Source organism: Opisthocomus hoazin, chromosome Z (genome assembly GCF_030867145.1).
Source record: "Opisthocomus hoazin isolate bOpiHoa1 chromosome Z, bOpiHoa1.hap1, whole genome shotgun sequence".
NCBI lineage: Eukaryota > Metazoa > Chordata > Aves > Opisthocomiformes > Opisthocomidae > Opisthocomus > Opisthocomus hoazin.
Window position 1 is genome coordinate 75,359,714 of NC_134454.1, and position 14,481 is coordinate 75,374,194.

The following is a 14,481-nucleotide window of genomic DNA, read 5'->3' on the forward strand; positions in this document are numbered from 1 at the left end:
CTCTGCAGAAGGCAGTGGGAGGCTGGGAAAGCACTATGTATACAGATATCCTTGATGAATCTGCGGCGTGGGAGCTAAAACCTGGGTATTGTTCTAGATTTGAGCAAACATATTTGAATAATGCAACCATCTCGTATCAAAGCAAATGTTACTGTGCACCTTATGTGCTGCTTCCACTTCAGATCACAAGCTGAAAAGCCTGAGTTTCCCAATAAAGCGCAAAGACAAAGTTCAGAAAATAACCTCAGTACTTCTTGTATTGAGACTCCCACAGGCACTTTGCACTTTAGAGGGGAAGGGTAGGGTGAACTTAATCTCCCTTCAGAATCTTTTTAAGTTCCCATTTCATGATTTACAACCTATTGTATGTGCTAATTGAATAGGTAACTGCTGTCGCTTCTGGGAAGGGAAACACAGAAACTGTGGGGATTACTCTATAAGCAGGGCCACAAATAAAAGATTATTTCTTTTTCCCAGTTCCCCATCCGTCTACCTGGCCAGTCAGGTTGTGCTTTAGAATCCACAATATGGCTTCTGCTATAACGTAGCTTATGAAAGCAGGAACTGGTGACATATGTTAAAGAGAAGCAGAAAAATTTCACAGAGTTTCTTACTTTTTTCGAATTCTTAGAGTGTTACCTTTACCACTTACTACTCACTGTAAGTAAATGAGAGAGGCTATGTTGCTGATTCTAAACCTTTCCACATGCCCAGGAGTTTTTTACTCTTGAAAAGCTTGTAAATCTCCATGACTAGGGCAAGGTTTGTGTACAGTACTGGGAATAAATTTATTAAAAGAAATACATTGACAATCCTAATATGGCAGTAGTGAATGGTTCAGTGGATTTGAAAGCATGTGTGAATGTAATTGATCTTGTTACTCCAAAGATGTAGAAAACTTCTCAGAAACCATGTATCATAACAATAAAAGTTTCTCCAAAGCCTTGTTTCCAGCTTCCAAAAGGTCTACATGCTGAAAGCCTTTTATCCAGAACATTCAAATTACTGTAGTTTGACACAGTACATTTTCTTAAATTTCAAATGGAAGAGGTAGCAGAATAATCAACTTATTGCTACAACTTTCAAAAGAAATGACCTGCTGAGTAGGCCGTTCAGGTAATCAGATTGTAATTTATGAGTTCTGAAGACTTTAGACACTGAGGTACAGTCACAGTATTTCTGACGGTTTAGAATTTTTTACAGAAGTTAAAAAAAAAGCATGCATTTGTTGAGCATCAGAGACAAAAGGCTTTGTAATTCTCTCTGGCATTGCAATTAGCTTGACTTTCTGTTTAAGTGGGTAAAATCAGTGCTTTGTGTACTCTTGTGGTAGAAATCTTGAATGATCAGCGATACATATACGTATCTCTGCAGTGTAATTTGTGTGTGTGAGTACATATGCATCAATCAGCAGTAGATGGCTTAAACCTGATAATCTCCATAGTAAACTTGTACTTCCTCCCCTCCCTATATGTGCAAAAGAGATTATAAGACGGTGCTCTGGGGATAAGTTTCATATATGTCTATGTTGTTTTGGCTGCATTTATTGTAAGTAACTTTGTAATACAATACAAACAGTTTGGAAAAAAGCTGAATTTCTTGGTGGTACTGAAAGACTGAGAAAGTTAACTTTAAGTTGCAGGAGTCACAGGTCAAACTATTCCAACATAACAGGCAATTCATGTAATGAGATACAATAAAATGGAAGGCAAAAGGAGTAAAACCGCCATTTAGAAGCTCTTGTTAACGAGGTAATAAAAATTACAGAACACGTGCTGAACTCTTCTGTGTGAAGACACAGTTCATTCGTCAACCTCTTTCTAAAATTTTTCCAAACCCCTGTTTATTGCACTTTGTAGTGATATTGCTTTGATTCTAAACAAATGATTCAGAGCCCTTCCTAGTTAAAACATCCCTGCTTCATACCATTAGCCTTGTATTTTAACTTCCCCACACACATCAGATTCCACTTTAACAAGTTGTGAGTCAGATACAATAGCATATCTCCCGTAGCTGCACCCCTGCTGTCTCTGCTGGCTGGGAAAGGACTCCCTGCTGCAGAGGCCTCTTGGAATCCAAAGGTGGCTCCCGCCCAGTGCAGTGGGGCCAGGTCACTCCCCTTTTGCTCCGTCCTTCACTACACTGTGTTTTAATTGTACTGAATTCAAATGCATTGAGCTTTTGCTCTCAGTTCATATTAAAGACTGATCCTGAAAGACGTTGACTAGGGGTGACCAATTAAAACATTTTTGAAGTAAGCTGGTTTTTATCCGCTTGGAAATGTTCAACTTCTTTCCCCCCCCCCAAGAAGACAGGTACCTTTGACAGTGCCTGGGTGTATTGATTGTCATTTCTTCCTGTTTTACTTTACATATTTTCATTTTCCATCCACACATGCATGGCTTTTTTCAGATACAAAATGGAGAAGAGAAACAAGGACAAAGTGAGGGCAGGGGGAGCAGCAGGGAAGAAAATTGCTGAGAAGGGAAAGAAAAACTGATACACACACACCAAACCAGAAGAATTTCTGTTTTCACAAAGGAACTTGCAGTTCTCCAAAGAGCTGGCAGGAATAATGATAGTCTGGTACATTGTCCTGGGTTCGGCTAAACTACAACATACATAATCCAGGATCTAGCACAGTCTGTCCTTCTCACGCAGGACACTCAGGTTTTTAGGGATACATTAACTTTAAAGTAGTATGTATTTTCTTATATTTATTAGGTATTGAGTTCCCAGTTCCAGAAATAAACAGAAACTATAGTATGCCCCAAAAGAGCTGCATGACCACTTTCTAAAGGCAGTACATGCACTGAAAATTTTAAAAGATTGTATAACCACAGCAAGGATATAACAAAATGCTCAGCTTCTCTAACCCTACAGGAAGATGTGCTACAATATCTCCACAGCCAATCAGCAGTACTATAAGCCTCAGACCAGGAAACTCTTTAAAGTACAGTATGTGTGAACACTGCAACAGGGACTTTCTCATTGCTGCTCTTTCTTTTTCTCTTCTTTATGCTTATAGAATGGCAAGGCAGATGTGAAGTCACTCATGGCGAAATTTAACACGGGTAACAGCCCCACAGAGGATGTTTCTGCTAACAGTCGACCCTTCAAAGTCCCAGGACAACATATCCATACGGGATTACAGTCGAGGAAAGCGGCACTTGAGAAATTCGCAAATCAAGGAAATGCAGCTTCTTCTTCAGGACCCAGCACCTTTCACAAACCTGTTCATCCTAAGCCCCCTCTGGGGGTCAAGCCTTCAGTTGATGATAAAACAGTGAAGGATCTAAAGCCCCCATATTTGAAACCAGTGGCACACAGGTTTGGGGTTCATCTTCAGGCAGCGAACAGAGAAAATGATGGAAAAACTGGATGCAATAAACCCCCCACCAAAACTGCCGACTTGGCAAAAGAAGAACCAAATCCTCTGCAGCCAAAACCTGCAGGGAACAAGTTCCTTAAATCTGCTCCTCATGAAAAAGAAAAAAATCCTCTGGGAACAAAGCCACTTTCAAATTTAATGCCACAAGACAGTGAGGCAAAACCAGCATTTTCAAAAGCACCTGGAGTTACTGAAAAGTCCCTGTCTGCAACAAAAGAAAATGAGCCTAAGCCTCCTTTCTCTAAACCACCTCTTGCACAGAAGCCTTCTCTAAACCATGAGATCTCCCACATTGAAGACACTTCTAATAAAAACATTTTTCTGCAAAAAGGACTATCAGGCCCTAGACCGAATATACACTCATTTAAAGCAGCAAAGGAAGTGGATGAAAATAGTAAGTGTCCTGCAGAACCTGCAGTCAGTCACTTTTCTAATGTGGCTCTGAAGCCTACTAGCCACTGGTCCAGCTCGTCTCAAGGGACCCCCAGAAACGTGGAGGAAAAGACTGAAGAAAAAGGAATGAGTGCTGCCAAGAATATCTTTGTCAACAAAAGCATCCAGGAAGATTCTGGTTCTTCTAAGTTTCAGAAGACAAACACAGTGCTTGCTGCAGGAAGGCCATCAGGTGTGTCACAAGAGAAAGAGGATGGGGACAGGAGCTCAGGAACCCCCAAGAGGAAAGCCTTGCCCCCACTGTTCAAACTGGGCCAGCCCCCACAGAAGCCTAGCAGACCCCCCAGCGTGGACCTGCAAAGGTTCCAGAAGAGCAGCCCAAAAGACAGTGAGTCCTCTCTGTTCTTGTTTTCTTGGGTATTGACTTTTTTTTTTATGCATTTAGTACCTGATTCATTTCAGGTGGAATCCCCTCTTCTGTTCAGAAATAACACAAGACTTGTGCATAAGACAGCCCCTTAAAGCTTAAACCTATGAATGTGTCTCTTCCATACAGGGCAGAAACTAAAATTATTTTCTCCCTCCCTCAGCAATAAAGTGTAGGATGAACACTTTCTATATTGGGCTTATTTACTTTTCAAAACTGCTTAGATGTAGCTATAACTTGTGTCAGGGAGATGAAGTATTTTTCTCAACAGCCATTTAAGTCCTAACTTCCTATAAATGAGATATTGATGTTGTGTGCCCTGTTCTCAACAGTAACTTCCTGGACACATCTTGAGGGCCACCAAAATGACATACTACAGATACTATACTACTACTACTGCAGGGATCACGCTTTTTTTTTTCCCTCTCACTTTTTTTGCCTTTCACAATGTGTGACAGTTAGTAGCACCTGAGGCTCTGCTTCATTATTTTTGTGAAGAACCAAGCCTCTGAACTTTCTGATGGTCACAATTCAGGCATGAATATTAAGGCTTGTCACTAGGTTTCTATAAAATTTGGGATGGTCTTGTGTGTGATGAGAGCTTCTGTAAATAGATTTGAAATATCTGGGAGGACACAAATCCCTGTGAAAAAACAAAATTGCTGTGACTCCACTCCTGCAGACAGTTCTGCTTCAAAAGGTTCCTTTCACCATGTAAGACAGGTTGCAACAACGATATAAGCTGTTTCTGATGTATGCTAAATATGCCCTTGAAAATCTAATGTAAAAATGTAGTTTCCGAAAGTTAGACACACATATCCACTGACATCTCCTTGGAGGAGAGATCAGTTTTGCAGAGATTCTGAATATCCTTAATTCTGTATTAAATCACCTGTATTTCAAATTTTGGGTTTTCCAACTAAGTTTTTAAGCACTCTGACAATTCTAAAAAGTTAAAAAAACCCACTCCAGTTGGAATGGGTGATACCAATTGACACATTTGTATTACAAGTTTTATGGTAGCTGAAGGAGGCTTTCTCTTTTTTCTTACAGCAACAGGTGCTAGGAACTATGATTGCATGAGAAACTCATCACATTTTAAGATTAAAGTTTTAATTTTTATGGGTCCAGAGGAAAGCTGTTCTTGATCTCAGTGCATGAGAGGAACAAAGGTTTCTTGTTGTGTTAATTTGTTATGTTTTTGAGGGTTTTTTTTTATATTTCCTTTTTAGTATATTTCTCTTTTTTTCCCTTAATGCACTGCTGCCTGCATTGAGCTAAGAAGCAAAGAATATAGTCAATCCTCATATATACTTTTTTAGCTCAGGTAATTTTAACCAGTTATGTCCTGTAACTAATTGTGTCAAGTGATACACACAGTTAGGTAATTTATGATGATGAAGGGCATTTCACCTACGTTAGTCTGCCTTACCCATCTCTCTTCAATTTTCAGTGTAGTCAGTGGGAAAGGATGCCTAATGGTGTGATTCAGAGCATTAAAGTTAGATGCCTAATGTAGCTGACAATTGATGCTCTGAATGATTCCACAATGTGCATGTGCAGTACATCAGGTACATTCATGTAATTGAATTGATACAAAATTTGTCCATGTGCCTTCCATATATAGAATACAGCATAGCTTGTGCCTCTGAAGTTTTAAATGCATGTAAAACTGGTCTTCCTAAGACAGAATACATTCAAAGGGCTACGACCGAATGAAGAAACTCAGAGCTGACTTTCTCTAAAGGCAAAAAGCCAGACTAAAAACAGAGTGTGCATGCAACTATATATTCACTTATTTATTAATTCAATTCAAAAATTAGGAGTGTATCAGTAACATAAAATGTACTTTCTTGTCAGCTGCTACATTCTGATTTTCCTATGTTACCCTACAGTTATGGAAATGTTCTCACAAACCCATGATCAGGGCCAGATCCTCAAACAGTGTAAATTTGTGTATATATTTAAAAGAAATATGCCAATATACAACAGTCTGAGCAGCTGTCCCTTCTCCGTAGAGCACTGTTCAGCGAGGCTGGCTTTACTTGAGAGCCCAGAGAAGTCTCAAAATGGAAAGGCAGCATCTAGAGCAAATGACACCAGAAAATGTTTTGATTAAACAAAAACAGTAAGAGCTGTGCTAGCTGGAACTTTGAGAAGTCCTGACGAAGGCTGGAACACCCAAAGCTACGATTTATTTCTTAAAAATACATTTTCCACTTTAAAGTAATTAACAAGAGGAATTTTTTTGTTTTGTTTTGTTTATTTGTTGCTTATTCAATTGTCTAATTTTTTTTCTGGTTCCTATGCAGCTACAGACACAAAGAATTTTTTCATCTTCTTTTTAAAACTGAGGGTTAGGTATATTCATCCTACGCATTTAAAACAAATACTGTGAACAGGGCTATAAGGATAAACCCGGAACTTTTGCTAGAAGGAGAATCTCCAGTTGTCACTAACTAGGACCAGCGCAGCCACCAGCCTGGATGAGTGGCACTGGGAACATGAGCTAAGGATGGAGCTGCCCAGTGTGGTGGCACAGGTTGTTCTCCAATCATGTTGCAAAATATACAAACCAAACGGTCAGACATGGTCTTCTCAACTTCCCAGTCTTTGGGTCAGGGCAAGACTGAAAGATTTAGAAACCACATCAGTATGAAGCTGTTCATAGCGGCCCTGAACTTCTGAACTGTAGAGCTGGCATATAGATCTTGGTGTTCTGTATGGCTTTAATTAATGCATCTCATTTCTTTGTGGCCAGAACTCTCCGTAGAACAGTTCTGGTGGAGAAACCAGGTGTTCTAGAGTGCATCCTGAACAAGCTTGTTTTCAGCTCAGCAAAGCTTGTTTTCAGCTCAGCAAAGTTGTTAATTGTTGCTGGGTTTCTTGGAATGTTAAACTTGAATGACAAAACCTACCTGCTTTGGAAAAGCAGTTAAATTGAAATGTTTTCTTTGGTTTTTTTTAACTGTCATTTCAAGAATCAAAGTCGTGTCAGGAAGATGCCACCCCCACAGTACAAATTCTTCCTGCTCATTACTTTGTCCTGATAAACAGCAGCTTGCCATAGTTGCTTAATTTGCTGCTGTGATTCAGGTGCTGAATAAAAGGGAAAAAAAACAAATGGAAATAGTTTTACCATCTAACCAAGCTTTCTGAGATCTAGCCTTCAGGGGTTTTGATCTGTACTAGGGTAAAAGTCAGGCTTTGTGTTGCCCTTTAAGAAGAGAAAAGCTCCACACATGGTGGTTGTTATATTTGCGTTCGGTGCATGTGCCTGGGGTGCAGGAAACCTTGTATAGCCTAACTTAAACCAGGGGTTTGAACTCAGATGTCTCAGAAGTGTCAGTGCACCCCTTTTTATTTGGTTGTTATCCTTTCCCATGAAGGCTGCTTCACTGTTTTTTCATAATCAAAACATTATGAAAATATATTAATAATATTTTATATATTATATATTACATATTCATAAATAATTTCACTGGGCATGAAATAACTTTAAATGTCAGAGGCTGAAGGACTCACCATAGATGCAGCAGTCTTATTCATGTATGGGAGGAGGATATAAACTGTCCAGCAAGCCTGCATGAATACTAAGGGATGCTGCTTTGGTGTTGGCCTTGCTTTGCATTAGAAATTTTCAACTTGTTCTGAAAAACTTTTCTTGATAAAAATTCCACAGATACAAGTGTCTTGCTGAGGAAATTTTGACTATTGATACATTACTATCTTCCACTGAAGGCAGTCTTTCAGGAATTTCTTTCTAGGTCTGTGTATATGTGGCACTGTGGTAAATTCCTGTGTTATGTACCACTACAGCAATTTTCCCTGAGAGTAGATCGTATTTACATCAGCTCAGAATCAATGAGATGCATGGGCTTTCTAGATTCAGAAAATAATACTGATGATACTGTTTTATAACAAACACCCAAACCACAAACACGGCTTTTTTATAAAAAAAGAAGAGAAACAAAGTCATTTTGCTGGCAGCTTTCCATGTGAGGCCACAAACACATGGTTGCTTTCAGAGAAGAACTGCACCTGGGCTGACCTCAGTGGCATCATGCATGTGCAGATGGCCACCCACATGAAGTCAGTTGAAAGCTCAGAGTCCCTAGCACGCTAAACACCTCTGAATGCCTTGTGAGCTATCAACACTGGGACTTCAGCTGGAGGCAATATCCTGAGATATACTGGGAGAAATGAAAGGAAACTGTTCTGAATCTAGGGGAAAAGAAGACATGTAAGAAAATTCTCATGATTTATAATTTGAGTTATGGTTGCATCTGCAGTCCTTGTTGAGGTTCTGTTCTGCGATGGATTGTGTATCCACACAGTGACCCAGCTATTTGAGTTGGGTAAGACAACCAGAGAGGAAGAAGGAGTTGTTCAAATTTGACGTGCAATGTCAAAGTTATCACAACACTTTGTTGGTAAAGTAGTTAACACCCAAGCACGACTCTCGAGGACAGTAACTGTCTTAACTGTCTTTACAAAGCCCCTTAGAACTAGTCAATTGTTGGTCTTACTTGAAGGCAAGATGAAACAGCAGCTTCCAAAGTTATAAAGAATAGGGAATTTTTTAATCACAGGATGTCATAGCTGATTATTGCAGAATTTGGACTTAAAATGTCAATGAAGGTTTTCTTTTTTTACTTTAGTGCTAGATGAAATAAAGCTACACAACAGCTCAGTACTAAGGTGTGAGGGGATAAAAAGAATTGTAACTTGAGACAAATCATCTGTGTCTAAAATAGATGAAATTAACAGTAGACAATGATATCAAGGTAGACAATGATATCAAGCAATGCTTTTCAGGGCGGGGTGGGGGTAGCGTTGTGTAATGATGTGATGCCTCTGCACAGGTGAACTATAGTGCACTATAAAACCCTGTACAGATCAAAAAAGTGTCAAAAACAGCAATTTCCTAATAGCATATTAATAATGTGCAACATAATGCCTAGACTTTGCTACACATAGTTAAAATGTTAAATTTTAGAGCAATAACAAAAATGTACAGAAGTGAGACTATTTGTGGGAATTTTCAGACCTTCAAGGCTTTTTACCTCATCTTTTTTTAGATTTCATGGTGTTGATGTCTATTATTATTGGTCCCTCACATATTCCCCTGAAAACTATAGAAATTAAGTTGAAATCATGATTACACAGGTCTGCCAAGAACTTAATTTTGCAGGATCTGCTTGAAAGCTACTACAAAATCTGGACAAGTAGTTGTATGTAGTTTTTAGTGGAAATTAATGTAAAAGCTCTTCAGTCTTCCTCTAAGGACATTTCTTTTTCTCGTTCTCTGAAAGTGAGAGAACCCAAACGATTCTTTCATTATACTGAAATATTTTACACCTCCAAGAAACAGGAGAATCAGTTTTTGAAGTTCCTTCAACGGAAGAATGGTGCTCAGCTGAAACATAGTCAAAGTTGTGCATTTATGAAAATCAGATTGCAAGGTATGAAAGCCCACACAATGTACATAGTTTGGTACAAGTGCAATGACATCACCTGTGTGGGTCTGACCCCAAAGGAGTTGTCTCATTCATGGGATTGATGTAAAGTCAGTTTCAAAAATGACGTTTTAATTCCTTTCTAATTTTTATGTTATGTCTTTAGCCATCCTTCAATAGTTGAACCCATAAGTTCCAAAAAAGCAGCTGAAGTAAATTTCCCTCAGTCTTTCCGCTCACATCCTCATTCTCCAGCTATAATCACATGCACCATAGTTATAAAATGTGCATGTTAGACTAAATTTTTCAATAAGCAAAGAGTGGACACGTGTTTTCTGTCTGTTTCAGTCAGAGAGAAAATTTTTCAGATTTTTTAAGAGCCTCCACAGCAAAAAATGGTAATGCTATGGAGGAAACCCTGTCACACTGAAGTTTTTGAAGCATTACCTTTAATTGGTCAAGGATTTGTCATACAATTCTGCTAAAATATGTGGACAAAACCACAAATTAAATGGCTAGTATGGCTTACAGCACTAAAAAAGACAGATCGCCGCAATTTAAGAATGAATGCAAACATCCTGAGAGAAATATGAATGAGAAAATTATTTATCTTCCCAAGGAAATAGATAAATCTAATCCAAGCTACAGATAAAATAAGTCTTGAGGGAAACCAACATTTAGTATTGCCCGGCAGAAGATTGTTCTGGGTACAACTCGCTACTGTTGTGCATTAAGAACCAAAAGTACACCAAAAATATGGCAAATCAGTATTTAAAGTCACTGCCCTTAATTATTTCCCTGGATACAACAGCCTGCAATACCTTTCAAATATCTTAATGTATAGTTTTAGCTAAAAAGGGAAAAAATGGATCCATCAATGAACCACCATAGGACAGTTATCAGTTGTGAACTGTCATAGCTTCTGCAATTGGCACATTCATAGATCTTCCCCTATATATCTCCATTTTTGCTTGCTAGTCCTTATGTGGCACGCTTGTTCCCTTCCAGATGATCTGACTGTAGTAAAATTAACAGTAAATTATGGGTTGTTTATATCATAACATGGAAGCACAGAAATAGATTTTCTCATGTATACACTTGTTACAGCCTACATATGAATTCTAGAGTCATTCCTGCAGCTGACTACGCTAAATCCCATTGAGTCAGCTATAATCATTCTTGAATAGGGACTTCAGAATCTAAGATTCGGAATTTAGGACTCTGAAGATAAACCATGCAAATGTACCTGTTAGTTTGGCTGGGTAAACCTAAATAATCATTTACTAACAATCCAAATACACGTTGACATGCAGCTGGAATTGTTTCAAGACCAGGTCTGTTTTGAATCAAAGTGTATGCCTAACATATTTTTTCAATAGGTCTGGACTTCTGCAAAGGACTCAATGAAACACATGACGTGTTATGCTGTATTAGAATGCAGTGTCCATCCTCCAGCAGTGTCAGTGCTGGACAGGTTTAACACACTGTCTTTGGGATTACACCACATACAAAAGGAGTCTTTGTGAAAGTGTGTTGAGAACATTAGTTAGAAAGGGGAATTTATAAGGAGGAAAAAATAGACAGCTGCGACTTTCGCGTGGAAGGTGACAGAAAGGAAACTGCTAGAGAGAAAAACAGTAAAACTGATGGAACTGAGTAATTCTTTCCTTAATTTTGTTTCCTTGTTTTAGTTTTTGAAATCCTGTTATTTCCTCCAGCTATTTTGATTCACATGAAGAAACACTTTTGATGAACCTTCATCATTTTGTTGCATTACACAGGTCAGAGTACACAAGTAACTATGCTGTACCAAAGCTGCAAGTATTCTGAAACCCCTCCAAAAAATAAAGTGAATATAAATTATAATAAAAATTTTAATTTAGAGCTCAACAAGAATGAGATGAACTGGCTGAAAGTTTCCCATTCTTTAAGTTGATACGTATTTTGCTGAAAATCTACTTTGCAACTAATTGTATCAATGAAGTGTATCCGGCATTTCACATTACTTTATAAGCAGCTTTATGGTAAAGCTGCAGAAAAACCTCATTCTTTCCCAGATACGTGAAAGTCTTTCAGTGATGAAGTTCTGGACATGTCGCTGGTACCATTATTGGAGAATGCATCTTGAACCCTAAAGTTCTCATGTTTAGCTAGCTCCAAAAATATGCTTTGTAGTCTGTTTACTCATAATTACAGTAATGTTTGACATATACCTCTCGTATATTTGAAGTCTGACACAGACTGAAATTTCTCTTTGCACTGGGAAGTCTTAATTTCTCTGTATTGTTTAAATAATATTTCCTTAGTGGCTCACAGGTGTAAAACTACGCAGCATCCATAATATTTGAATTTGACAAAGTAGGTACAATACTGGAACAAGTATTTCCATCTTTTTATTTGCTAAACCTATTTTGGTTCACAGGAGGAAATAATTCTAATGAATCTTCAACATTTGGTTGCATTACATGGGTAACAATGCACAAGTTAATAAGCTGACTAATTAAGTTAGTCATCTGAATAGTTCATTACAGGAAACAGCCAGTCGTTCCTGAAAGATTTTATCTTAATTATTAACTATTAAAGTAAATATTCAATACTAATAGAGACAAATCAAATATTAAGCATTTAATAGTAAAGATGTTAGAAAGCTTTTGAAACAGTATATTAACAATTCATTTTATCCTAAAAGGTTTGTTTTATTAGAGAACATTTCTGAGGTTGCCAGTTTCCACTTGAAACTGAACCCTTCTAAAATGTGTGCATTTGGAACAAGGATGTTCCTTGTTTGCAGAGCTTGAGAAGAAAATGTGCAAAACCCCACTACTAGAATGCAAGACTGTTGCACGGGAATTTTTTTAGCAACTGATGTTTTATAGATCAGTGTTTATACACCTATTAATTTTTATACTGTTTATAATCCTGATTGCTTTTTTAACTAGAATTGCATGCTATATATGATGTAATTATTTTTCAGATTGAACAATAGGTTTTTGAAATTATCAACCCTACATCAGCTTGTTGGTTTGGGAGTCACATTTTAAGTAAATATCTTCCAGTACATTTTCTTTTGCTTGCCTTTTCATCATTGTACATACTTTCTTTTTCTTTCTTTTTCAAATAAAAATGATTTACTAAAGTTTGATTTGAAACTATTGCTATCTTACAGGTCCTCCACCTCTGAATACTTCCAATTGCCATTCTTCTTTCTTGCATATGAAATAATACCATGCAATATATAATTAATTGGTTCAGGTTTATAAATATTTCTTATTAAAAAAAGAAGTAATCACTAATGCTTTTTATGTGACGATGAGATATTTCACCTATAATTCAATCGGGAATTAATTTTGTATTCCGCTTTAGACAAGGATAGGCTTCTGCGTATGATTACACATCCACAGCTTGAAATCACTTTCCTCATGCCAATCAGCATTGCCCAGATTAAGCGTTCTGAATATCTAACCTCATATTTAGTCACCATAAGGGTCAGTCCTGCAAGATTTTACGTACTGAAGTACTTCGGGCGAAACTTGTGGGTTTTCTTTTGGGAGTAAGATTATGTGCATGCTTAATGTTTTTCAGCTGTTGCCTTAAATGTAGATCTAGATGCTCACTTTAGGGTGTTCATCCTTCATCTGTTCATCTCTACATTCTCACATAGCATTGGAAAACCCCTCTACCAGGTATGTGGTCTGCGACTTAATGTGTCATCTCCATGACATTTGAGGCTATAAGGCACTGAATAGCTGTTAAGTGTTATGTGAAATATGCTTGAGGTAGTCTGTCTATATGCGCTGGAAATCAGGTTTCCCAACTGATATCAATGAGAAGTTCTGCTTAAAAAAGGACAAAATCTCCATCTGGTCTGATCACATTTTATATAATGTACGAGCAACAACCAGCAAAGCAGTCTTAAAATGGATGGAGACCTGTGCGAGGTCTCAGTTTTCTCCTTTTCCCTTCTACCAAAATTCTCCCGTTTTTTGGAGGTGATTTCCATTGCACAAAGCTGAAAAAGCAGCTTTACCATTTAACTGGAAGTAGAATCAGGAGAGATGAGGAGAATAAAAGAAAAGAAAAGAAAATCAAGAAAAAATTGTACCCAGGCATTTACTAAAGTGAGGTCTGGACTCCAGCAGGGCAATAATCAAAAACTTTCTCAAGTCTTTCTTTCCAAGGTGTGAGCAGTATCTCCAAAGATCTTTGTGTCTCTGCTGTTACAATATGTCTGACAACAGCATTATCAAAAGCACTGAGCTTCAGTAATGTTGTAAGTTCACCTGCTTACTTTGAGCAGCTCCAAAGCAGCATAATTGTGAAACCTGAAACCATGGCTTGTATCTAAATGAATATGCGGGTTAGGGAAATGGAGCAGAGAACAGCTCTCTGCAAGTTATGAAGGAAGTAGGAAGTGGGTGATCAGCTGCTGCAAATGTTGTTGCAGGTTCTTAACAAACCCTCTGTAAAACCCAGAAAGCTTCCCAGATCTTGTATGTAGAAATGGTGAAGCACTCTGCAGTAAAACTGAAAACCAACGTTGCATTTGCAGAGTAGCTCAAAAGCATAATTTTTTGGAAAAGAATGGTGCTTTCAAAATGCAAATCTTTTGACTGTGTAATTGCTTGAAAAATCCTGAAGTCCTCTTTTATAAAAGCTAAAGCACTTCATTAAGAAATTTTAAATTCCTTGGCATTTTTTTCCCGTAGAATGTTTGGAGTCTCCTTGCAGTAGCTGATCATTGTCAGGTTTTCTTTACATTAATAAAAGCAGAAGAGGTCAACACCTTGAGTAGCTCACTGCATCAGGAGTCA

The 14,481-nt window shown here is 38.0% G+C and overlaps 1 protein-coding gene across 3 annotated transcripts in view; it reads left to right on the forward strand.

Moving 5' to 3' along the window:
* Positions 1–14,481, forward strand: part of FYB1 (FYN binding protein 1) — a 71,577-nt gene that overhangs the window by 20,645 nt on the left and 36,451 nt on the right. For all 3 annotated transcript variants that reach the window (XM_075411227.1, XM_075411228.1, XM_075411229.1), the window contains exon 2: positions 3,029–4,172. In XM_075411227.1, coding sequence (XP_075267342.1) covers positions 3,029–4,172 — 1,144 coding nt within the window. The remainder of the gene's footprint in view (positions 1–3,028; positions 4,173–14,481) is intronic.